At 35.8% G+C, this 26,198-nt stretch overlaps 1 protein-coding gene across 1 annotated transcript in view; it reads right to left on the bottom strand.

Annotated features, from left to right (window-relative positions):
• Positions 1–26,198, bottom strand: part of COL19A1 (collagen type XIX alpha 1 chain) — a 302,649-nt gene that overhangs the window by 231,857 nt on the left and 44,594 nt on the right. The window contains exons 5-10 of the mRNA XM_070418310.1: positions 20,770–20,893; positions 18,672–18,947; positions 14,682–14,762; positions 11,366–11,491; positions 9,960–10,022; positions 6,320–6,373 (exon numbers count right to left, since the gene is read on the bottom strand). Of these exons, the coding sequence (XP_070274411.1) occupies positions 6,320–6,373; positions 9,960–10,022; positions 11,366–11,491; positions 14,682–14,762; positions 18,672–18,947; positions 20,770–20,893 (724 nt within the window). The remainder of the gene's footprint in view (positions 1–6,319; positions 6,374–9,959; positions 10,023–11,365; positions 11,492–14,681; positions 14,763–18,671; positions 18,948–20,769; positions 20,894–26,198) is intronic.

Genomic DNA, 26,198 nt, shown 5'->3' on the forward strand with positions numbered 1-26,198 from the left:
GTGCGTGCCCTTGACCAGAATCAAACCTGAGACCCTTTGATCCACAGGCTGACACTCTATTTACTGAGTTAAACCAGCTAGGGCTCAATATTATTCAGTATTAGTTTCAGATGTATAGCAAATTGGTTAGAAAAGCATGAACTTTACAAAGTGGTCAAGGGATCCATAGATTTTAAGAGAAGGGACACAGCCCTCCCTGGAGCAGAATGTAGGAATTTGTACAGTTCCCTCAGCAGGCTGCTGGCAAACAAAGTTAAGACCTAATTCAGAACTGTCTATGCAAAGGAAATCTGGATACTTGAGGAGCTGTCCTCAGGTAATAATGGCAAAGGAGCAAGAAGTATGAATTCATATGGATAGAAAATCAAATCCTGTCTCCACTATTGGTTAGATATGAAACTTTGGGGAAGTTTTAATTTTTTCTTTATCTCAGTTTCTTAATCTGTGAAAAAGTGATGATATAAATCTTACCTCATCGAGTTATTGTGAGGAATGAATGAAATAATGTAAAGAAGTCTCTTGACAGTGTTTAGCACATAATAATTATTGTGTCAAGAGATGGCTATTATTATTTTTATGAAAGTTTATACTCAAATACATTTCAGCTAAATAAAATATTTATTGGTTTGCTAACATCTAGTATGTATTAAGAGGTCAAAGTTATCTAAGATATGTGACTTTTATTTGAACACTTTTCTACTAAATATATTTTGAGAAAATAATAAAAATTTCCTTAAATGAGTTTTAATTTAGTCTCATAGTAAGCCACAGTTTAGAATACTAGACTCATCAAACTGTTTTCTTTTAAAATTATCTATTTTTTACTAAATATGTATATATCAGGCACTGAACTGGCACTTTCATGAATAATTTCATTTAATCTTTAAGACAAAACTAGAAGTAGGTGCAATATAATTCCCGCTTTATAAAAGAGAAAAGTTAAAAGAAATCAAGAGACATGCCCTAAATTACACAGGGTGAGGCTTTGAACTGGGAGTCAAACCCAGGCCGTCTAACTCTGGGTATTTAATACTTGAAGGGCATAATGGTGATGGTTGTTATTCACTGCATACCTCCTTCATGAGAAGAAAAATTAATTTAGTAAAAGTTATTTTCTCTTTAAAATAAACATTTTAGGACAAACTAGGTAATTCAGCAGACAGAAAATTGGTTTTAGCACAAATTAGGTCTATATTGAATTTTTAACATCGCATCATTAGGATAACAATTACTGAGAAATAACTATTCCTATTTTTTAAAAAGTATGCCCACTTCTCAAAAAACATATCTGATACATGATATACATAAGCAAAATGGAGAATGAAGCAATTTTTCATTTGAAATATTCAGGTAATGAATGCAAGCATACTTTGGTCAGGATTCAATCCCAGTATCCAAATCTTCATCTCATTTTGCCACTGCTTACCAAGAGAAGGTGAACTGAGTGAGCGTGTGTGTGTGTGTGTATGTGCACGTGTGTGATCTCATACACTGTCATTCACTTCTCTTGGAAACTGGACCATCCAATCTGCTGATTTTGACTGACGTTGGCTTCTGTCCAACCAAGCTTACCAGAAGTCACCAGTGACTAATCACTAGTAACACTTGCTATGGAGAATAGATTTTCTTACGTGAACCCAGAACAGACAGTTTACCAAATCTCTCAGGCACACTCCTAGCTGTGCTGCATCAATGTAAAGGGGACACTTATTTTTCAGTGGTGTGTTGGCAAGGAAGGTTGTATATATCAGGTTAGAGTGCCTAGTGCAAGTTTGTATTTGGTGACGGGTATTATAATTATGAAGCAGCATAATTAAATTCCACAGTTCATCATCCTCAAAGTCTCCATGACTCCCTATTCCATAAATTGATTTCATAATATAGTGTTGGTTAGTGAAATATTTTTCTCCCGGGCCTCAGAAGAAAAATGCTGCCTTAGTAAACTAATATGTAGTTCAGGGGCTTTACTTTAAAAAAAATTTACTGCTATCACCTAATACACTTCAAAGTGTAGGTTTACTTTAGAGTAATGGGATTCATATAAAGATCACTTAATTTATTACTTCATTACATTGGAAGTAAGTACTGCTAATATACAAATTCTATTCTCCACTGATCAGAATATGTTTCACTCCATTATTATAAATCAGTTTATTAGTTTAAATATTAAACCTTAAAAAATAAAGGACTTGCCCTGGCTGGGTTGCTCAGTTAGTTGGAGCATCATCCCAAACACCAAAAGGCTGCAGGTTTGATCCCCAGTCAGGACACATACAGGAGGCAACTGCTGGATGTTTCTCTCTCGCATTGATGCTTCTCTCTCTTCCTTCCTCTCTCTCTAAAAATCAATAAAAACATATCAGGTGAGGATAAAATAAATAAAAAATAAAAGGACTTCACTTTGAGAATATTACACTGGAGGTATATATGAAGGTATACTATATGTTGGATGTATTTTGCATATGTTCTTGCTCCAAGGAAGGCTTTTATTTTATATTTTAATAGACCTCTTAAGCATTTTTATTTATAAGAAAAGGAACACCAAGAATCACAAATGCTGAAAAGCAGAATCAAAGTGAAGCTCGGGATGCTGTATGAGTACTCTGGGAGACGCATTAAGCCAGCTGTGGGAGATCCGGCTCTGAGGATACATAATACTTTAAGAACTAATGAATTTTCCTTGGAAACTTGCTTAGAAAAATTCATCACATTAATTTCATCATAAAACAATGCAAGTATTTTATGTAAAACATAAGTGCTCATTTTTACAACTTTAACTTAAAATTTTTGAAATTTTAGAGAAGAGTCTATTTAGGTCCTTTGCCCCTTTTTAATTGGATTGTTTGTCTTCCTTTTGTTAAGTCATATGAGTTCTTTATATATTCTGGAAATTAACCCCTTATCAGATATATCATTGGCAAATATGTTCTCTCATACAGTGTGCTCCCTTTTCATTTTGTTGATGGTTTCTTTTGCTGTGCAGAAGCTTTTTATTTTGATGTAGTCCCATTTTTTTTTATTTTCTCTTTTGTTTTCCTTGCCCCTAGAAAATGTATCAGCAAACATATTGCTATGAGAGATGTCAGAGAAAGACAAGTATCACAAGATCTCTCTCAAATGTGGAATCTAATGAACAAAATAAACTGATCAACAAAATAGATTCAGAGACATAGAAGCATGGAACAGACTGATGAATCTCAGAGAGGAGGAGGGGTGAGAAGAGATTAACCAAACAACTTATATGCATATATGCATAACCCTTGGATACAAAACAACAGTGCAGTGAAGGCCGGGGCGGGGAGTGGGGAGGGAAGCAGGGAATCAATGGGGGAAGGAAATGGGGACATCTGTAATACTTTTAACAATAAAGAGATGTTTTAAAATTAAAATAAAATTTCTGAAATTTTAAAACTTTTGAAAAATTTGATATATCTTGATTGTAGTCAAATATTTATAACATATTAACCATGCCCTCACATAGTATAGTAACTTTCTTGTTATTTTTATTTTGTATATATTCATTAGAGTTATTTTAAATACATGGTAACCTTGGAATTATAGAAGTAAAAACAAAAATATTGCTGAAGTGATATTTCTTCACTTGTGAGTGTTATGTCCCTTTAACACCTAAGTGAAGTGACAAGTTAGAAGCAGGTAAGGCACCGCCAGGGACTGTATCTTAGGAGAGGATATGGTCAAAGACTCAGTGATTCTAATACACTGGGAGGGTATTAGCCACTAAGGAGGGTCGATGAAGGTGCACGAAACCAGGATCCCAGGGCCAAGTGGAGCCTGATACCATGTTTGGCACCATGAGAAGCTGCATGAATTCTCTAATGGTCTATGAGGCCCTTTACAAACAACTCCAGTAAAACAGACCCAAATAAAACTGATTGGGATAAAAAAGAAGAAAACTGCTTGAGGAAACATGAGAGAGTGTTGTGTTGATTTTAGAACACATTTAGATACAGCTTTTCTTATCACATTAACATTTAAGTTCCTTGGAGACAGCATCTTCACACAGACACTGAAACTCACTGATTTTGTGAGACTCACTCCATGACCATTGTGACCAAATGGGCCCCAAGAGCTGACACTTCTATTCCCATAATCACTAGGTTCAACCAGTTTATCAGTAACTGGTATATTCCTTTATATTCACTGAAGCTTTACATTAAGTAGAGTGTAAGATGAATCATCACACAAAATTCTTCCTACAAATTTAGAATTCTGGGAAAAGAAACAAAATCTTGAATCCTGAGTAGCGTTTGTCTCTGCAACATCATGTCTTGCTCCAGTTCCTTCCCTCTGCCTCAAATATCCTCTTTCCTAAGAAACTATTTATCTTTTGTTAATCTTCACCCAAGGATATTATTTCCATGGATTTTTAGAGAGAGTGTATGGGAGGGTGTGTGTGTGTGTGTGTGTGTGTGTGTGTGTGTGTGTTTGAGAGAGAGAGAAAGAGAAAGAGAGAGAGAGAGAGAGAGAGAGAGAGAGACTGATGTGAGAGAAACATGGATTTTATTGATTTGTTGCCTCCCGCATTCACCCCAACAAGGGCAGGAATGGGACCTGAAACCCTTCAGTTTGAGCGCTGATGCTCTAACTACTGAATACCAACAGCCAGGGCAGAAACTATGTTTTTTTAACAGAGAATTTCTTAACTTACATACTTAACTTTCTAGCCTGTTACTTTCTTACTATCCTGGATGCTCTTTGATTGAGATTGAGTTGACCAACTTTTACTGATTGAACCTGTTGACTACTTAATCTAGGTCTCATACTGAATCTAGTCTGTTGATAGTACCTCTCAGGAGTTGAAAGCCTTGTCCCAGAAAACCAATAGCAGTTTATACCTGGTTTTCCCAAATAGGATCCCAAGAGAAGTCATTTTGGAGCACTGAAATTAATGGTATTTTATGCTAATCTTAGTAAATTTTGTTCAAACATATTCTAGGGGAATTTTATTCTGCTTTCCCATAATTCATTGTGTAAACTTATATAAAGCTTACTTCACAAAAAGAAGTAAAGAAATTCAATAATATATTTTATAGTTTAAGTACTCCAGTGATTCTGTATTTGGCTTTGAAAAAAAAGAGCTCCCACATGTATTCAAATGATTTGAAAAAAACCCACAATGATCTGAATTCTAAAAAATCAGATTTCTATGATATATTTTAGAAAGAGATTGGTGGAATGAATGTATAAAACAAATTTGGATTGGGGCAATCTTTTTAGGAGTTAAGGGAAGTACTGAGTAGTATTCTCTATGAGAAAAGGCATTTTGAAGGAATTAATCCATTTTAAACATGTATTTGAAGGAACTTTTATTAATGATGAAGAGTAATGTCAGTTACAAGCTTAAGCAAGAAGCTATAAGCACAAATAAATATTAATTTGGTATGCATCATTGTTCAACACAATTTATAGGATTTCATGGAGTCTATAACAGTTGCACTATTACAGGAGTGAAATATTTGCATATCAGGCTGAGTAATTTCTAAAAGAAAAGACGCAGCATCAATAAAGCAGTCAGATATCAGAGATATATTGAAGAAGGACTCAAAAAACATCTAGATGTGGGATATAAAACTGAAACTCATAGACACAGATAACACTATGGCGGTTACCAGAGGGCAGGGCAGTGGAGGGTAGTAAAGGGTAAAAGGGGATAAATATATGATGATGGAAGGTGATTTGACTTTGGGTGGGGGGCACATAATGCAATATACAGATCAGGTAGCATAGAAATGTGCACTTGAAACCTCTATGATCTTATTATGAACCTATATGAACCAATGTCACCCCAATAAATTTAACAAAAAAGAACAATATTTATCAAACTATTACAAAATCTGAATGGTAGTTTCTGAACCTTCTACCACTTCAACTTCAGTTACTACTTTGACAGTTTTAGGTTAATTACCACCAGGGCCATGGCCTTCTAGATAATGAGACACAAGAAGAGTTGGTGCCCTCTGAATAATGGCCAATGCTCTAGAGCAGGGGTCCACAACTTTTTCTGCAAAGGGCCTGACAGTAAATATTTTAGACATTGTGGGCCATACAATCTCTGCCACAATTACTTAATGTTGCTGTGTAGCATAAAAGCAGACTTTTTATAATATGCAAACAAATGAATGTGGTTGGGTTCTAGTAAAGCAATTAGAAAATCATACAGCAGTTTGTGGCAGCCCCGCTGCAGGGACACAGTGTGCCGAGCCCTGACTTCCAGACTGGTTCTATATACTCACCCTTCCTATCTGATACAACAGTATAAAACAGCCACAAAGTTTAATCAAGTAACAAATCAACATACCTTTTCCCCAGGAATTCCAGGAGCACCAAATTCACCTTTAATACCAACTGCACCCTAAAATATAGAAATGCTCATTAGGAGGTTTTTTCAAAGTTGTATTAACTGCTAATCTTGTTGAAGAGAATCTGTAACTTCTTAGATGAGTTGCTTTTGCTTGTCCCAAAGTCTGTGCCCTAAGTTCCTTCCTCATATTGTCCACAAGTTATTAAACTATATAGTTTTAATTAATATTCAAACTATTAATAATGAATAAACATCAAAGTGCTAATCAAAACTAAAACTAAGCATTCTCCACACAGACATATGCAATTTAGTTCTGCCATTTCTTTTCTATTTATCAAAGGTAAGAAATGATTCTATTGCTGTTCCCTCAACTAATACCTGATGCTTCCAATTCAAGTAAGTCACGAAATTTCAGACTCTAAGGTACTCATATTTGTTACATTTAGTGTTCCTGACCTTCCATTACATCCTCCAGGAAAAACCCCAAGGCTGGGTCAATCCAATTCTCAGCTTCCCTGCTCTTCCACCTAAACTAGAAAAACTCTGTTTCAATGAAGCTTTGAGCTGCCTATGTCTGCCTTGATGGCTCTATCACAAATTTGGTCTATTAAATTTTCCTTGAAACAGTGGAAACAATATAAACTTTTTGAATGAGTCTGTCTAACTACAACTAATGCTTGGTAGAGATTAAGAAGTATATGAGAATTTTATGAGTATAAAATGCCATTATAACAATAATACTGTATGCTAATTTCAGATTTAAGGCACACAAATAACTGTCAACTTCAAGTTCCTATACATTAGCTGAGATTATATCAGATTGGGTAAAATTGATACAAAAAGAACTTCTCTAATAATCCAATATATTCAATGCTGGATTAAAAAGGATAGAGGACTATTCTTTATTGGACAAAACCTTGAAAAGCATAACATTAAATTCTACTTCTGTAAAGTTATTATTAAGGTAAGATAGTCTTTTAAAAATTATGAACATATTTTCATTCTACTATTTTTACTGGTGTGGTATGGCATAGAACAGGCATATGAGTAGTGTCATGTTAGAAAGGAAATACAAGGATCACTCGTAATCTCTGGGTTAACAAATTACACTCTTCAGAATGGAAACTTCCAGGTAGTGAAATTAGAGGGTGGAGTAGTAGAAAGTTTTTTACTATAGAGTCAAGTAAGTAAACTTAAATAAATTTTAAATTATTTTGATTTTCTGTAAAAGTATATTAGCAAAGCAATCATTTCACAAAGCCTATACTTTGGGTAATTAACTGGATATGTGAAAGATAATACAAAAATGAACTAGAAAATTATTCCCAAAATAGAGCTCAGATCACACCCGCCCTTGGGTTCGGGAACATTGAAATTGAGCTGCTATTTTATAAAACTCAGAAAATTTCAGAGTTTTCTCTGAAGTGGGTGAGGGTATTAGCAAGGGTCTTAAAGAACTGAGAAAGGAAAGTGGTTGCTAAGTAATTAGGTTGCCAACTATACTTGCTAAGAAAGGGGGAATGTGAAGATTCAGAAAATTATAATAATTGAGCCTGAAAAGAATTCATTATTTGAAATAATGTCACCCAGAGTTTAGTCTTGAACAGAGGGCATCGTTAGAATAGTTTGATTAGGTGCATTGACATAGAATACTGATCATATCTAGGTGTTCAAACAAAAGCAGTGTTTGAATTTCAAACCATCTTACTCCATGAAAGAGGGTCATCATCTTTATCAAACATTTAAAAAGCAGTAAATCTATTTAATGTAGCATCACAGCAGGGATGAGAATATAGGCAAATAAAGATAGACATTAAATCATGCCAAAGCATGTGGCTTTCCACCATATATTTCTGATTTTTCATTAACTGATTGGCAGTATCAACCTAAAATTAGTTAGCTCACTATGTGAAAATAATTTTTGTTTTTTAAAGGAAAAGGTGCACTGGAATAATATTGAATAATTTAACAATCCTTTATGATTTATCTAGCTCTTTCTTTGCAAATTGACTCTGTGCTGCCTGGCAGGATCCCCGAGCAATTGGAGCATTGAATTTATAGGTTCTAGAAACAGCTGAGTTATTAAGATTATAGTGCTCATTCATTCATTCAACATATTTTTAGCTCTTATTATGCACTGTTCTATGTATGGTGCTCACAGAACTCATATGCTAGTGAGGGAATAAATAGATGCATAATGATAACATGTCAGGTGGCAATAAAAGTGCTAAGAAAGAAGATAGAGGTGAAAAGAAGGGTGATTTTCACATATAGATGTCAGAATAGGATTTTAAACTGATTTATATATATAGAAATGTCAGATTAGGATTTTAAACTGATCCCTAAGCAAGAGCCTGCATGATGTGAAGAGCACCAAATGGATATCGAGCAGAACATTCCAGGTGTAGGTAAACTGGTGCAGAGACCTGAGAGCAGGAGTGAACAAGAGGAGAGGGTAGGAGACGATTCAGGATGTGAGGAGTGGGGTAGGATGAGTTCTACAAATTATGTGAAACCTTGAAGCTCATGGTTAGAGCTTTAGTGTTTATTTGATGGAGACAGAAAGCCATGGGTGGGCTGTGACTCAGGTGGGACAGGACTTACATGATTATGCAAAATAGCTGTCAAATTCATAGTACATGGACATAAATAAAAGTAAAATTTACTCTTATAAAGCTGCCCCAGATCACAGTAAGGTTTCTCAAAATTTATAATTAAGTAATACATATATCTTGTTATGTCAAGTAATACATCTTGTTATGTCAAGTCACATAACAAACTACATTCAACCTAAAGGGATCATCTCCACCTTCTTTCAACATGTGAACAATTACAATGTAGATAGGAAAGCAGAGAAAACATAGTTGTTGTATATCTATTATGTGCCAGTTTCTGATACTACAAGCTTTTTATATATTTTATTGTTGTATAAAATAAACCACTGACAAGGTTATTAAGGATCATTTTCAAAGCAAGTAAGAGGTGCATAGGGCAAAATGAGCTAGGATCTTGCCTCCAGAGTGACCTTTCCTCTGCTAGCATATTGATGGTCATGCTGGTCATGCGGTTTAGGCACCCTGACCTTACATATCGCTGGTCATGAAGTTTGGACTCTTCCCTGACTTTTCCTCCCCTGGCATGTCACTAGGCCTGTAGCTGAAATACAACTGAGGCCTAGATGTTAACTCTAATAGCTTAATGCTTAAGGGAGTGGTCATGCACAGGCTTGTATAGGAGGCTATGAGACTATTCTCTGGCTCCCTTGTTCCTCCTCTAAGGGGATCTGCCAAATGACTAGTGACATACCAGTGATCGGCAGTTGCCAGATGTGGGGGGGAGGTAATGGGAGAGGTGAGAGAATGGGTGAAGGGAATACATTTATTAAGTTAAGAAAGTTCAGCGGGGACCCATCAGCAGAAGAGAGAAGCAAGAATTCAAGTATCTGAAAAAAAGAATGTTAAAGAAGGCTCGGGCACAACTGAAAACTAAACTTACTTGCGTCTGAATTTTATTTACTGTTTATAGGTACAAAGATTTGGGTTTGAATCCAAATACAAATAGAAAAATGAGAAAATTATATTTTTAAGTCATTTTTGAACAAATCCACTTTCACCCCAACAGTATTGGGCAGTCTTACCGGTTCTCCTTTATCCCCTTTCTGACCAGGTGAGCCTGGTACTCCAGGTAATCCTGCTTCCCCCTGAGCAAAAAATGAATTTCTGGGTTATCAAACAATCTGTCACATTGGGCTAAAGATAAGTGGTTTATAAATATTATGCCAACAATAGTAAGATATAAATCCTTGCTCCCTCTGAGCTGATGTTGGGCCCTCCACTGGAATGTCCTCCTTCCCTTCCCTTGCTCTCCCTCATCAGCTCCTCCATGTGGCCTTCCATGGACTGGGACACGTGCTGCTCCTCTGTGGGGCCCTTGCACCTTGTACTTGCCTTTTGTGGAGCTTTCTATACAACATTAGTCAATACAGGAAATAAAAGATTCCTCTAAACTTACACCTAATCCCGATCCCCACTCCTCCAGCCATGGGTGAAACAGTAACAGGATGCATTAAGCCTAAGGGCATGCATGAAGTCACAGTGCTAGGGGACAGCCTCTCTAGGCACTGCAGCAAGTTTTCCTTTCCTCAGGTATGGGTGGAGAGGAAAACCATACTTAGCCCACTTTTAAGCACAGGCCTCGTGACTGCCATTTACATCCACAAAAGAAGTGAATGTAGGTCCAGGAGCCCAGACTTCCCAACCACGGGACCATACTGGTGCAAGTGAGACAGATTCTCTGAGTATTTCCCATACACGTTATGACAGAGGGAGCTAGTTATAAGTCAGGGATACTGGGTAAGTAGTCTCCACACAACAAAGAATCACTATGTATTTGTGTTGAAGAGCAGGCACTGTGTTTTCTTCAACTGAGAACTCCCAGAATTGAAGCCTGTTCCTGGCACAGGTAAAGTACTCAATACTTGTGTGTTGTACAGGTTGTTCCTCCCTTCACCTTCCTATTCATTCTAATTCACACCTGGAAAGAAGGTCTGATGGGCTCAGGACCATCCAGATAAAAACTCAGGAAATCCCCAAACCCCTTTCTCTCTCTCTCTCTCTCTCTCTCTCTCTCTCTCTCTCCCTCCCTCTTTCTCTATCTCTCTTTTTTTAAAAAAAATATTCTGATTGATTTCAGAGAAGGGAAAGGGAGAGGTAGAAACACTAATGATGAGAGAGAATCATTGATTGGCTGTCTCCTGCACTCCCCACACTGGGGATCGAGCCTGCAACCCGGGCATGTGCCCTGACTGGGAATCGAACCGTGACCTTCTTGTTCATAGGTGGATGCTCAGCCACTGAGCCATGCTTGGCCTGGTCCAACCCCCTTCTCTTAATCAACTTCCATGGTTCAGTGGCTTAGGCATTTGATTCAACTAGCACTGAAGGACAAAACACATTCTGTGCACCAGGGCCACATTCAAGGGGCTGGCTCACCGTGTGGAGTGGCTTCTCCGTGTGGAGTGGGCATAGATTAAAATGAGCATACCTTGCTTGGAATGCACTGGCACTGGTTTGTAAGTTCCTGCTTTGCTGGCAGATATGCAGACACTTTGCTGGCTTGAGCGGGTAGTGATATTGATGCAGTACTTCCAATGCCATCCTGCTCTGAGCACTACAATCCAAAAAGAGGCTTTAGGAAATGGGCGAATTTCAAACATTCTGACATTCTAAACACTGGCTCCCACCAACTAGGAATGACTGAGATTACCTGTTAGAACTACCTTCTAATTAACCAAAAGTTGACACTAGCATGTGAAAGTGTATAATGACTTTGCTCTTTCACTAGGTCCCCTGTGTTTTATTACACTGACAACACACTAGAAATGCATCAAAATGTTGGTTTCGGTGAGACATTTTAAAGCAATTACAGGAGTCTTTATGACAAAGTACAGTTGTAAAAAACATTTACAATAGTTGCATTGTTACAATAAAATAATTTACACAAATAACATCTGTAAATGTGTTTTGGGATCAAAATAAGGACACGTATGTCATATATATAATTCCTTAATCAATAAAGAGAGAAAAAAACAACAAAATTTAAAACAAGATAATGTAATTTGAACTTTTAAGACATAGTTTACTTCAACAAGATGATTGTCAAGGCGTGTAAAAGTAGAAAAGAATTTTTTTTTACACTGTAAGATGCTATATATTTAATTAAAGTATATCTTCTTCGAGTCCATTGTCCTTTAAAGTTATTAAAAATCTCCACTATCACAGACATGTGGTGAATTTTATACTTACTCAGTAGGTTCAATACATGTGGGACAACATTAAAGACAAATTTGGTTATGAAGCAGTAAATTTTTTTCTCTCTTTCTCAAAAAAAAAAAGAAATCAATCCAGATGGAGAGACTAAAGAGGATAAACACATCCTTTTCTCTCAACATCATTTACCAGGCTCCTTCCTCACCACAGTTTATAACTCCGAATTTGCAATTTAGGGGAAGGAGTTCACACATGACTTTGCATTCTACAAATTAGATATGTTTGGAAAATATTGTCAGGATACAAAACTAAAAGATTGTCAATGGTTCTTTATTGTGGTATGATCATGGTTGATATTACTTTCGACTTTGAATTTGGCTATATTTGCCAAGTTTTTAATAATAAACATGCATAACTTTTAAGACAAAAACAAATTATTTTGAAAACTGGGTAGTACTCTAATGCTTGTGATAACAATACAAAATATAAGTAAAATAGCACCCAAAAACACTGGGACTCATTTCCTGTCTCCCCACTTGTGCTATCTCATTGACTCTTTCCAGAGTTAATGATTCGCTATTTAGTTATCTTAATGTTTCTGAGTCCATAAGTATAAAAATCACATTAAAATGAAACACGATTATCACCAAAACAGTCCACATAGCACATATGATCTGACACAATTTCTTAGCCAGTTCCTGCCCCATAGGTTCCTAGTCAGGTAACCAAGACCCAGTTAGAGATCACAATTTTGTTCTGATTCACTATATTAAATTGGGGATTTAAATGACCTTAAAGGTATGTCTCAGCCTTCACTATAAAACTGTCCACACTCTCCAAAAAGTGCCTAAAGGAAACATAAAATGTACAAGGACCTCTTCCCTTGTAAAACCTCTGGTTTTGATTTGACACATATTTAATTAATTGGCCCCCAAAATTTGAATCACATTTCTCATTTATTTTCAGCAAACGTTCCTGATTTCCTCCTTCTGCTATTTGTTCTTCATTTTATGTCTGCAGTTATGAAACTGGACTGCTTCAGATACAGAAAATTGAATCAATAGAAGCAAAGAAGTATGTCTATAGATTATTTTGAATAAATTTCACCTTTGAAATATGCTATAAAATATTAATAATAAAAAGCATGTCTGATTTGAAATTCCAGAACAAAATATTTTTTAAGCAAGTACATTAAAATTTTTTAAATTCAACACATTAAAAGCACATACAAAATAACAGTTGATGTAAGAATTATAGAAGATGCACTTAAATGGCTTTTATATAATTATTTATCTTCCAAACTATGCATTCCCATTTGTAAAATGTAGGTTGTTCTATTTTGTTAATCATTAACAGAATGCTGATGTCCCTCTAAATAATTATCAGCAGAAAAATAAGTGGTTTTTTGTTATTTTTTCCATAGTTAGAGATGAATTTCTATCTTATTTTATACTCTTTAAAACTAACTCCTAAGTGGTAATTTTAAAACATGATTAAAGTTATTTTTCATAATTTGTGAGGTCTCCACACCTATACTTGCTTAAAGAGTTTTCTCATAATTTGAGTTGGAAATGTCTATTATGTGAAAACACAGAGTAGTAACTTTTGGTCAAGAATATATTTGGTCCCAGCTGGTGTGGCTCAGTGGTTGAGCATCGACCAATGAACCAGAAGGTCACGGTTCCATCCCCGGTCAGGGTACATGCCTATGCCAGATTCCCAGTGGGGAGTCTGCAGGAAGCAACTGATCAATGATTCTCTCTCATCAATGATGTTTCTATCATTCCCTTTCCCTTCCTCTCTGAAATTAACAAAAATATATTTAAAAATATATATATATTTGGATATATCAAAACATTATTATGTTACTTTTCAATAACAGAAAATTATTATATTAAGAGCTCTTCACAAAAGGATGATTATTTTTTAAAACTTTTGGAGAATTACCATCTTCAAGATTTAAATGTGTGACTCCAGGAAGTCTAGGTATTTCAAGGCTGTAGACTGGCATTCTAAATTATCTTTTCAGATATTTATAGAAAGACATTTGGCTGGCTTTCATTTTACTAGGAATAAAAGCCGTAAGTTGGGTTGGAGATATGATTTATAAAACCAAGTTACATAAGCAAAACATAAATGTTTGAAAGACTTATCTATGCTTTGAATCAGCTGGTCACATTGTTATTCTATTATCCATAGTGAGTGATAAGAAGTTAAAAATAGTTTTTTGCATTATTAAACTATTGATAAAAAATATCACATAATTTTTTTGGTAAGTGTAGAACTTCTGGGAAATCTGAGATACAAAAAAAACATCTTCACCCCTGTAACTGGAGAATGATGATGCTACTGTTAGTCTTTCACTTACGTTGAACCCAAAGTGAGGAAACATAATTCTCAAAGTTCAGAATGAAACACTGGGATTAAAATATCTAACAGAACTATGGGAGAGTTCTAAGATGGGTTTCTTACTTGGAACACATTACTCACCTGGCTTCAACAGAAGCTATTAGCTGCTGCCCTACTTTTGGGCTCTATAGACTAGACAACTGGCATTCTACCATCTTCACATGCCAAGAAAATTAACTTACCTTAGTATCTGATATTTCGCAACAAGTTTCTCTAGCTATGATATTTGAGTCACAGTAGATTTTAAGTTGGTGAAGTTCAATCTATTAAAAAAAATATATCATTAATTTTTTAGAAAATTACATTTAGGCATTAAGAACTATGGTAATTTAACTGATAAGAAATAAAGAAGCTAATACAAATAAATTACCAGTAGATATTTTTTAATATTTTTATTAATGTAGGATCATGGTTTTATGGGCCATTTGAGAAATAGATTCAGTTATTGAGATGAGTCTATATAGAATGGAAATCAAGGAATGAAAGCAATTGCCCACAAGATGAAGACTATATCAAAATAAATATTCTGAAAAACAATAAAATCAAAAGTCTGAGCAGATGTTGGAAAAAGCTTTATCTATAGTTCCAGACCTATTTGAGAAATGGAAAAAGATGGTCACTTCCCAATAAGAAAAAACGTATTTTGTTTTTATCTATTTTTCGTGGATTCTGTCTAATACCTATGGACTTTATATTAAATTGGCACAGTCTTGAGCAGGATGCACAGTTTTTACAAAAATAATTGATTCCTTCTATTTGCTCAGCAGATTCATGTTTTTTTGGCATTTGGACATGAAATTAAAGTAGTTCCAGGAAAATACAATCATGCCTTTAAATGCAAGATCAAACAACCACATAAGAGCAAGCAAACAGTACAGACTATTAATAAAATTTCAATATGAGAGATGCTTAAATAGGCTATTTTAAATTACTTTGTGGTTGAAAGTTTAATAACATAATTAATAATTAATCATATGATGACTAGACATATAAAATAGGTCAGGAACAATCTCATGCCTCCACTCCTCCTCCCTGCCTCTTTCTCTGTCTCCCAAAATAACAGAGCTAGATTATGCTTTACTTTGAGGTAAATAAGTACTTTCTACAGAAAGACCCAACTGTAATATTATAATAATTAATCCTATGATAATAGAAAGCAGACATCTGCAGTTCTAAATCCTAACAACACAAAAAAGCGGGGAGAAAAAAAAGAGGAAAAACACTATAACTGACAGTCGACACTGAGATAAACAAAATCAATTCAGCTCATAGGAAGCATTAAGAACTCCAGACATCTTGTGAATTCATAAGCTGCCGAAGATTTGCAACCAATGCAAAATTATGAGATTTAATTTCTTTTCTACAACTTTTTCCAAGGTTACTGAAGTTACATTTTATTTATAAAGTTTAAATACACTGTCTTACATAGTCTAATGAAATACCAGGCAGCAACATATCCATATGTCAAATGAAGAAGTGGGACAACAATTAATTTTCTTAACTAAACCTTTTTATCATCATTTTTATCAAAATAGTCAATAAATATTGAAATTCTATTATGTACAACTACAGTGCTAAGCCTTTCATATGAGTTATTTTACTTAACTGAAGGTAATCAATTTTTATTAAACCTAATCAAGTACCCATGATACCGAAATTACAATCAAGCCAAGTTTAATCATGCTTTTGTTATTCATGAGTTACTTTAGAGTCCTTCATTGACACAGTGCTTTAGAATGAGAATGTTTAGGCTATGTCTTTTACTGACCCTTATCACACAGGATTTGTTAGGTTAAAAAAAATCCTCTCTACCAGTATTGTCACCTATCTCTTTCTCATAAAAGCACACAAGTAGCATATGTAAAATAAAACCCAATCATTAGAATTTTTTCAATAATATACATTCTGAATAAATAAAACATTTTCAATTACAACAGATCTTATGAATCATAGAACTTATAAGAAGATAATAAAAAATTAGTCCACTTAAAGTTTCAGCAGTTTATCTGTTATTTAGTATTAAAAGCTACATCATTGTGACATGCCTTTCATTTTATCCTTAAATGAACTGATTCCATATTGAACTATTAAACTACTATACAACACTATACTTTTCACATTATGTGTTTTTATAAGGATACACCTGATATTCTTCAGCCTCAGATTCTGGTTGAATTTTTTCCATGGGTGAGAAGTTAATGACAGGACAGACACTCAACTTTCAGAGGGTGAGCTCTGAGCCTGGCCCCCACTCTTGCAATAACTTGTTCCTCCCTTGTTGCTGTTTCTCTCTGGAGATTATGATTTTCTCTCAGTGTACTCTCTAGAACCAGAGTCCACTTTGCTCTCACTAGTCCTATACGGACCAGATTCCAATCCCTAACTCTGGTACATGCAGCAGGTACTACTGCCATTCCCTACTTCTGTTGCTAGAATTCCCTGAAGCTGACTTCCAATCTACCTGCATTCCATGTACTGCTGGGAGTCACATGTCTGTTGTTCTAGCAGATGATCTCCAATTCCTCTCTTTGGAGAGACCTTTCTGAAAGCTCTAGCTAGTACTGTTGTTATTTCAAGTAATACTGTTATCATTTACTGACATAGACTTTAATCCTTCCATTAGCCTTCAAGAACTTTGAGGGCAGGAATGGAAGATACTATTCTTCTACTTACTTTCTTATTCTAGGGTTGAATGCCATGTCTGGCCCTGAGTAATGAATGTACAGAGAGTCGATCGCATATTAGGCACTACAATACATACTCTACACAATAACAAGTAATTATATCTATTGACACTCTTATAATTGAGGATACTGAGACTCAGATAAATTAACAGCTAACAAGATAAATTAGCAGATCATACAGTTAATTAGATGAGATGGGATTTATGACCACAACTGTCTGATCCCCAAGCTAATGCACTATCCATGATGCCATGATATCTTGTCCCTAGATGGTCTTCTGCTCTGCCTATTTTGCTGATCATCGTTGAACCCCTGTTATGGCATTCTCACTGAGTTTTTCACTATCTCTAAGAGAAGACAGTTTAAAGATAATATTTCATGTATGGCCCTGGCCGGTTTGGCTCAGTGGATAGAGCGTCGGCCTGTGGACTGAAGGGTCCCGGGTTTGATTCCAGTCGGGGCACATGCCCCGGTTGCGGGCTCGATCCCCAGCAGGGGGCATGCAGGAAGCAGCCAATCGATGATTCTCTCTCATCATTGATGTTTGTAACTCTCTCTTCCTCTTCCTTCTTCTCTGAAATCAATAAAAATGTATCTTTTTAAAAAAGAAAAAATGTGTGTGTGTGTGTGTGTGTGTGTGTGTGTGTGTGTGTAAAATTAGCTGGCCAAATATATATCTGAAAAGAATTATACTTTTGAAATAAAATTGAACTGTTCAGTGCTTTGGGTTAACAGCAATATCAATTCCTATTGGTGACCTGCATTCCGATTATTTTTATATGGTTCTATGATTTCCCATGATTCTACTCATAAGAAAATGTAAATTCATCAGTCAGATATATCTCACTTTGTAAAGATTACAGACCTACTTCTATATAGAAGTCAATTATAAATCTTTATCATCTGAATATCAAATGTAATTTTTAAAGGAACTTTTCATCTGAGAGTGTTTTGGTATCTAACTGTTCTCATCAAAATGACCTACTGATATAATTGGTGGCTATGTTTTAGTCCACTGGAACCCTGAAAAATCATTATAAGCTCATGAAAAATAGTCTGCAATACAAAGAAGTTGCTATTCTGAGGATGAATAAATAGTCTATTGTACTTGATAATCTGGAACCATTTAAAGTTCATCTTTTTCCAGTCCTTTCTATTCAAAACATATAAGCCTAGACACCAGGCTTCCTTTTTGTACTATATTTTCACTTTTACTAAAATTCAATTTTAGCAACCTTATATTTTAAGGCATGCCCTAATTCTTTTAAATTCACAGACTGAAAAAAAAAATGGGTGAAAATACACAGAAGATACTATATGTGAAAATATAGTACATAGCTAACCTCATCTCTGATGGGAAATTAATTTCAACAGTGTTAAGAAGGCCATGTCCTACATAGTAATTAAAGAAATAAGTTTTAAATAAGATATTTTGTTTTGATATAGAAATTTGACTACTTCTCTTTTACAATCAACATCACAACTCACGTCCACAGGCTTGCCATCTGAAGCTCGTGCGGTGATAACAGTCCTTCCTTGAATGTCCACCGCATCCTTTTCATCGGTGTGCCGGCTTGCAATTAAATTACAATCCATATACAGTGAAACTCCCCGGGATTGTATGCCAATGCCAAGTTTATGCCACTGACGATCAAACAAAGAACGGAGTTCTCGATTTTTAAACATGTAGTTCAACACTTCTCCCTCAGCAGCACGGAACATAAATTCCACCACCTTCTTTCCACCGTCAACTACTATAGAAACCTGCAAAAATGCAAATTATCTTCAAATATTTTAAAATCAGTGTTTGAAATTATTAAAGCACACAAATAAAAACTCGGCATGCATGTTAGTATAACTGAGGTACTTAGGAAAATGTCTCCGATAACACCTGTGTCCTCCAGATTGGTTAACATAAAGGAAGAGCAAAATATCCAGCTAAATAATGGTTTAAATACGCAGTACTCTGGTGAATGTAATATGCTCCTTTCTAAACAGATCACCTGGGAGCGTGTGTGTGTGTGTGTGTGTGTGTGTGTGTGTGTGTGTTTCTGTATGAGTCATTCAAGAATTAAATGCTACTAATTTAATAAGAATAAGAATATGATCACTTTGATACCATTGTAATTAACCTAGTTATTAATAACAGAAAAGGAGCAAAGAGAAGGCCAGATATTATAGGCATGTCATTTAGGCAGCTTCACCAGGAAACTGCAACTTTACACTACCTAGAGGACCAACAAAGGGGAGACAGACACATAAATGTGGGAGTGACATAGGGAAGATACCTGAGAACCATGGTCATTGGCCAAAATGGGCATGGCCACTGCAAGGGCAAGAAATGGGGATATTTAACCCCCTGAACAAAAGAATTCACTCCCTTGGTTCCTCTTGCGGCTCTTGGCACTCTTGGGACTTGTGTGACTCTGGGCTTGTGGCACTCTCCTGCATTCGCCCACATGGCCCAGGGCTATGGGGACCCCACACAAATGGACTAATGGACTGAAACCAGCCTGCTACTGAACTGGACCTGGCTCGAACATGGAAAGGAAACTTTGGACACTGGCTCTGATTTTAGCTTTACGGAAGGGATGTAATTCTGTGGAAAGAAAGCTTTCTACCATATCTCATCCTCCCATGGGGGCCTCCGGAATGCTTATTCCAGCAGTACCCCAAGAACCCCATTTCCACTGATGACAACTTCTCGTGGCTTGGAAACTGAGATCAACTTCTTTAACCATAGATGATTCCCATGGTGCAGGGAAAATGCATTTTCATAGAGGACAGACTCTTTCAGTTTGGTTCATCTTTTCATCATAAAATTATACCTGTATTAATGTATTAAAAGACCATTCCAATGAATGTGTATAGAAACAACCACAGATGTATGGTGCCAACAAGTAATAGTAATGCTCATCTCCCCTCACTGGAGCACCCACAAGCCATCTCTTTGACAAGTATTCCTAGATTCTTGTTCTCCCCATCCCCCATTTTGGGCAGCTGTCCTTCTATAGTCTCCACCTAACTGAGCTTACCTCTATCACTGCACTTGTCACATTGTATTATGCTCTAGTATGCTGTTTTCCTAGATGACATCCCCTTAGACCATATGCTCCTGAGAGCAGGAATTACACTTTTTAAATCTCTTATCTTTGTCACTAACTAGCATAGAGCATGTGTTCAATAAATTTTTACTGAGGGCATCAAAACTAATATCTCCCCTCTTAGTTCACTAAAGATTTTCAGATGAAACAAGGAACAGCTTTTAAAAATAATACATAATATCAGAAATAATCACAGATAAGTTATCAGTGAAGTGGACTTAGTGTCAATGAAGCAATTGTGAAGGAAGGGAAGTTTGAGTGTCTTTAGACAAAATATGAATCTAAAAGTAAATAGGAAAAATAATATTGTCTCACCTACCAGACTACTATATTACAGATTTCAGCAAGATCATGCTCACTGTGAGCGTACCTGAATTTCTCTGTTGATGATTCCTCTAAAAGACAGAATATCTGGATGCACCCGATTTGTACACACAGTGCCAAGATTCACTTGGCCTAGACACCACTCCATGGTTCCTTACCTGGGGCATGTTCTGCTGGTCTAAAACCTGCCATAGAAACCACCGTTCCTTCTTAGTGCTTCTCCGTACACGAAACATGGCTGCTATGGCATACTCCTCAGGAAGGCCTTTGGGAAATATCTTACTGTGGGAGGAAAACAGAAGGATTGTGGGAAAACGAAGAAGGCAAGGAAAGAAAAACTAGGTATGAAGTTCGACATAACACAATATCTCGGTCATATTTTTCTCCACAAATGTAGGATTCATTATGCATTTTTATAGTAATCTACTTAGCAGATGTATGGAAGCAACATGCTTATGTAATTGTATTTTTGTTCTTTCCCTTTTTTGTATCTTCAGGTATGATACAGTGAAAGCTTGGGGTATATAAAAGCAAGCAAGTAGGCCACAGTACTGCATTATGATATGGCCTCACTCAACAAGATGTTCCAACAGAGGAGACTCTCAGAACTCGCTGCAGTTTGGCAAACAGTAGAGATTTATAAAGGGATAAACAGTACCTCTCGGTTTTGTCAATTTAGAGAAGTACAAAGCATTTCAAAGAACACTGCTAACAATTAAATGTATGTTTTCCAAAGAATAAGCTTAATCATATTAAACTCCTGCAAATAAGTTCCTAATACTGACTTCCTAGTATAAATTTAAGACTGAAACACACACACACACACACACACAACGAAAACAAAGAGGTTTTAGCTTACTTTTCATTCCTAAGGAAAATGAAATAAGCAGATTTTCACTAGGTAGCAGAGAAAAGCCGAAATCCAACTATCCTTCTGACTTATCTTACTTCACTAGTCTCCCTGGACTCATGAAGAAACTCAGGGAAAAAATTAACAATGAATATGCCTCATATCTAGACATTGATGGGAAAAACAAAGAGAAACACATTCCTCCAAGCTGAGTTTTAAATTTATCTGTATTGTATGTAAAAACTCTGCAAGGCAGGAATTTTGCTTCTCTTTTAAAAAATCATGAGGAATAGTAGGTAAGAATTCTCTTAAGGACTGCCATAGCCAGAAGCTGTTTACATAAATAAAACACCATGCACTGAGATGCCACTTTGAATATTACACTAGGGTCTACTAAAACTGCCAGCTAACTACTAAAACTGACAACCAAACTGTCATGGAGAATTCCTGACTTTTGGTTTTACTTTTTGCGTTAAAGACAAAGTCACATGTTGGGCAATCAAGAAAATAATATGAAAAAGCTGTGCTCACCTGAAGTTCTTATTTACTTACTGGGTTTAACACATGCACACATTTATGGACATATACATAGTATTCCAAAAATGTATACACACTTTAACAGCTGATAGCTTTATTTTGAAAATGAAATGTATTTTAATAAACACTGCCTTTATAATTATTCAAAGTGGGTATATACATTTTGGGGGAATATATATATATATATATATATATATATATATCCATGTATATACTATGCATGTATTCTTTAGTTTTATCATCCTTTTTGAAGATATACTAAAAAGAGAGAGAGAGAGAAAAAGAGGTAACCAATTTTATTGCATCTACATTATTATATCCCCTCTTAAGTGAAAAATTGATTAGCAAATTATTGGTTTTCCATTGCATCAAAATAAAAGCAAGCTTCTAAAATTGTTTTTCCTCTGAATAGACACCAGTATTAAACTAAATTTTATAATTATCATTACTGTTCTTGTTTAAGTAATATTGTTCATTAAAAATCAATAAAAACAACCAGGCAAAGTGGAAGTGAGAGGTGAAACCAAAACATAAACTTCCAAGTGGAAATTTTGAACAAGTTGCATCAAAACTCTTTTAAAAAGAAAATCTCAACCCATACAGCAGGTCCCCCAACCACCACTGCCTGCAGTAATAACTTGTGTCTCCACCTTGCTTCCAAGTCCTGCCTCCTGTATTCCACTCTCCACTTTGATGCTCTTAGGATCATATCTTTCTCTCAACTTTTATAAAATTTGACATACTGTTTCCTGGACTTCTTCTTCCATTCATTATATTGAGCACATCTTTCAATATGGGTTGTATATTACTAAGAAAAAAAATTTGTAAGTTTTTTAATTTTCTCCATATCATTTTCTCTTATCCCTCGTTCAGGAGCGCCTCTTTTAGACAATTATTTAACATCTATATTAATGACCTAATTTTCTTACTCTTCCTCATATTTTTCCATCTCCTTATTTATTTTACTTTTTGGCTACTTCCCAATTCAACATTAATTTTTGTTATTCCCCCCTCCAAAAAATTCTCTTTTGTTCTCTTTTGCAAACTATCCTGACTTCAGTATTTCAAATCTCTGACGTTATCAATTTGGTGGGCTTCTACCTGTTTTTCTCTGCATCCTTGAATGTCTCCATTTCATCCAAGTTAGCTTTTCCTATTTAATAGTCTGGCTCTCTCTTCCATGTTGGAAGTTATACTCTAATCCCTGATGATTCACTGTAGTCCATGTATATTTAAGAATAAAACACTGAGCCGTAACCAGTTTGGCTCAGTGGATAGAGCGTTGGCCTTTGGACTCAAGGGTCCCAGGTTCGATTCCAGTCAAGGGCATGTACCTTGGTTGCGGGCACATCCCCAGTAGGAGGTGTGCAGGAGGCAGCTGATCAATGTTTCTCTCTCATCGTTGTTTCTAACGCTCTATCTCTCTCCCTTCCTCTCTGTAAAAAATCAATAAAATATATATTTTTAAAAAAGAATAAAACACTGAAACTTCACAAAGTTTATGCATGCTGGCACAGTGTATCAATGAACCAGCCTTACTGCGAAGCATGACTAACTGATGGATTTCATCGAGAATCCCTCAAATGTTAATGTAGGAAGATTATGTCTCTAGGGACATGCAGTTTCTCTATAGAGTCCTGGTATTTCCCAGGTTGATGCTTGACCATTGAGCAACACTGGCCTGGCAAGAAATAAAATTTTGTTGCTTAAGCTATCCAGTCTATGGTACCTTGTGAATCCCAAGCTGACTAAGCCACTCAAGAGCTCTCAATTTCGGCTTTCATGATATATCTTTTCCCCTTTATGTTTTTTTATTGATATAAAATGTATTTGTTTTAAGTGTGGAATACAGAAATGTCAAGGAACTTTGAAGAAACTTTTAGTAATTTGAACCATAAATCTCTATTCTTAGTGAAAAATGAAAATGCCTCATAAGAGGTTTTATGTGTAGTAAACCAGGTCTTGAAATGGTCTATATTGAAAGAACCTAACACATATCTTGTTTGGACAGCATGTAGATGTACTGTGCATTCTTTTTTATCTGTTCTGCAAATCTTTGCTTTTTTATTTAAGTGTTGAATATTTACCTATAATAATAAAAGCATACTATGCTAATTAGACCAGATGTCCTTGCGGGAAGCCCGGGTGCTGGGTGCCTGCCCGCAGCCAGAGGAAAGCCCAGGTCCCGGGTGCTGGAAGGAAGCCAGTGCTAGCAGCCGGGGGAAGGAAGGCCTGCTCTTGCATGAATTTCATGCATCAGGCCTCTAGTATTTAATATAATTGCTGCTAAAGTAGGGTGTCACACAGGTCTCTAGGGTTCTGCTCATTTTTCCTCATTCTTTTTTTCCTGTTCATCCTACTAAATCACTCAATTGACTTATCTTCCAGTTCTCTGATTCTTTATTCTGCAACTTCAACTCTGTTCTTGAAGCCTCTTATAAAGCTTTCTTTTCTGTTATTATAGTTTTTAACTGCAAAATTTTGATTTGCTTCTTCTTAATAATTTCTATTTATTAGTATTTTAGATTTGGTGAGACAACAGTTGTATACTTTCCTTTAGTTCATCAGAAAGTTTCCTGTAGTAAATTGAACATATTTTAAATAGCTGATTTAAAGACTTTGCTAAGTAAATCCAATGTGTAGGTTTCCTCAAGAACAGTTTCTAACTGCTTTTTGTATGGACCATAGTTTGTGTTTTTTGCATTTCTTGTAATTTTTTATTTAAAAAAATAAACATTGTAAATAATATAACATGGCATCTCTGGGAATCAGATTATTCTCCACCCATTGGTGATTTGCTGTTGTTGCTATTTATTTTTGTTGTCAGTGTTGCTGCTGCTTGTTTGCTTCATCATGTTCCTAAACTAATTTTTCAGAGTGTGCACTCTGTCATGTGCGACCCACTGAAGTCTCTGCTCAGTTAATATAGTGGTCAGCTAATAACTGAACAGTTAAATGCTTATGCTTAAGAATCCCAGTCTCTGCTGTGGGATTATATATGCATGTTGGAGAATGCCTTCAGTGCTCAAGCAGGCAGTTTATAACTCTCCTTAGCCTTCACTTTATACTTGTCTAGAGCTTTAAATCTGGCCAGAGCTACAAGCTTAGCGCCTTTACAAATTTGGGGGCTGGGGGAGGAGGCGGAGGGAGGCGTTATTCCCACAAAGCCCTTACATACACATAGGTGTCTGGATTCTCACAAATAAGCTGGAGCTTTCTAATGATTTCTATGGACATTTCCTTTGCAAATCTTTTTATCATCTTCCCATTTGCCCGAGTTGTTAAGTGTTGTCTTGGGCAGCTGCAATGTTACACAATCTCTATTGATTATTTTCATCAAATGCCAGGAGAGATGCTGTCCTTACTGGATAAGCTCTGAGTTAGGTCAAATAAAGATAATCCTCATGAGCAGTTACTTCCCAAGTAACTACCAGTCAGGTAAAATAATGAAAATTCTCTAGAAATGGGGTTTTTATTGACCTCCAAACCCATTCTTCCTCCTCCAATGGTTGCTAGGTTGCTAGCTTGCATTTGAGATTATAAAGCTGTTGGTTTTCAAGTCTACCATTATGTAGAGGTTAGAGGAATGTAAATAAGACAAATTGAATGCCAGAAAGCTTGCTTAGTTAATTTCCAGAGTTCTGGTTTGGGGCATTTTTGCCTGTGTTATCATTGTTTTTATGAATGAATGCATTTTCTAAGCTCCTTACTTTGCCATACTTGCTGACTGCATCAGTAATACCTATTTGGACCTTTCAGTTTAGCCCAGCTACAAGTTGCTTTCAGCCAAGAGAGCGACTGAGTGAACACCTCTTGAAGCAGAACATGTAGATGAATCTTATTCATATTTCTGAAGCACATCATCATGAGAAATAATACATTGTTGTTTTAAGTCACCAAGTTTTGCAGTAGTTCATTACAAAACAAAAAATAATGAAAACACCTTTCTCCTCACTTTCTACTTAAGATTATATCTATACAAGCACCTGTCACATCTTAGCAAGAGATTGCAAACTCTTCGAAGGCAAAAACAACATTAAATCTCTTTGTATTAACCACAAAACCTAAGTGGAGCGTCAAAAGGACACTCTATAACTATTTGTGAAATGAATGACTGATGCAGCAAATAAATCCAATGACAATATAGTTAATTTTGATGATTCTTCAATACCACCTAAATAAAACCTAATATAGTTATTT

Source organism: Myotis yumanensis, unplaced genomic scaffold, assembly GCF_028538775.1.
Source record: "Myotis yumanensis isolate MYYU_CA2020_CCGP unplaced genomic scaffold, mMyoYum1.0.hap1 SCAF_6, whole genome shotgun sequence".
Taxonomy (NCBI): Eukaryota; Metazoa; Chordata; class Mammalia; order Chiroptera; family Vespertilionidae; genus Myotis; species Myotis yumanensis.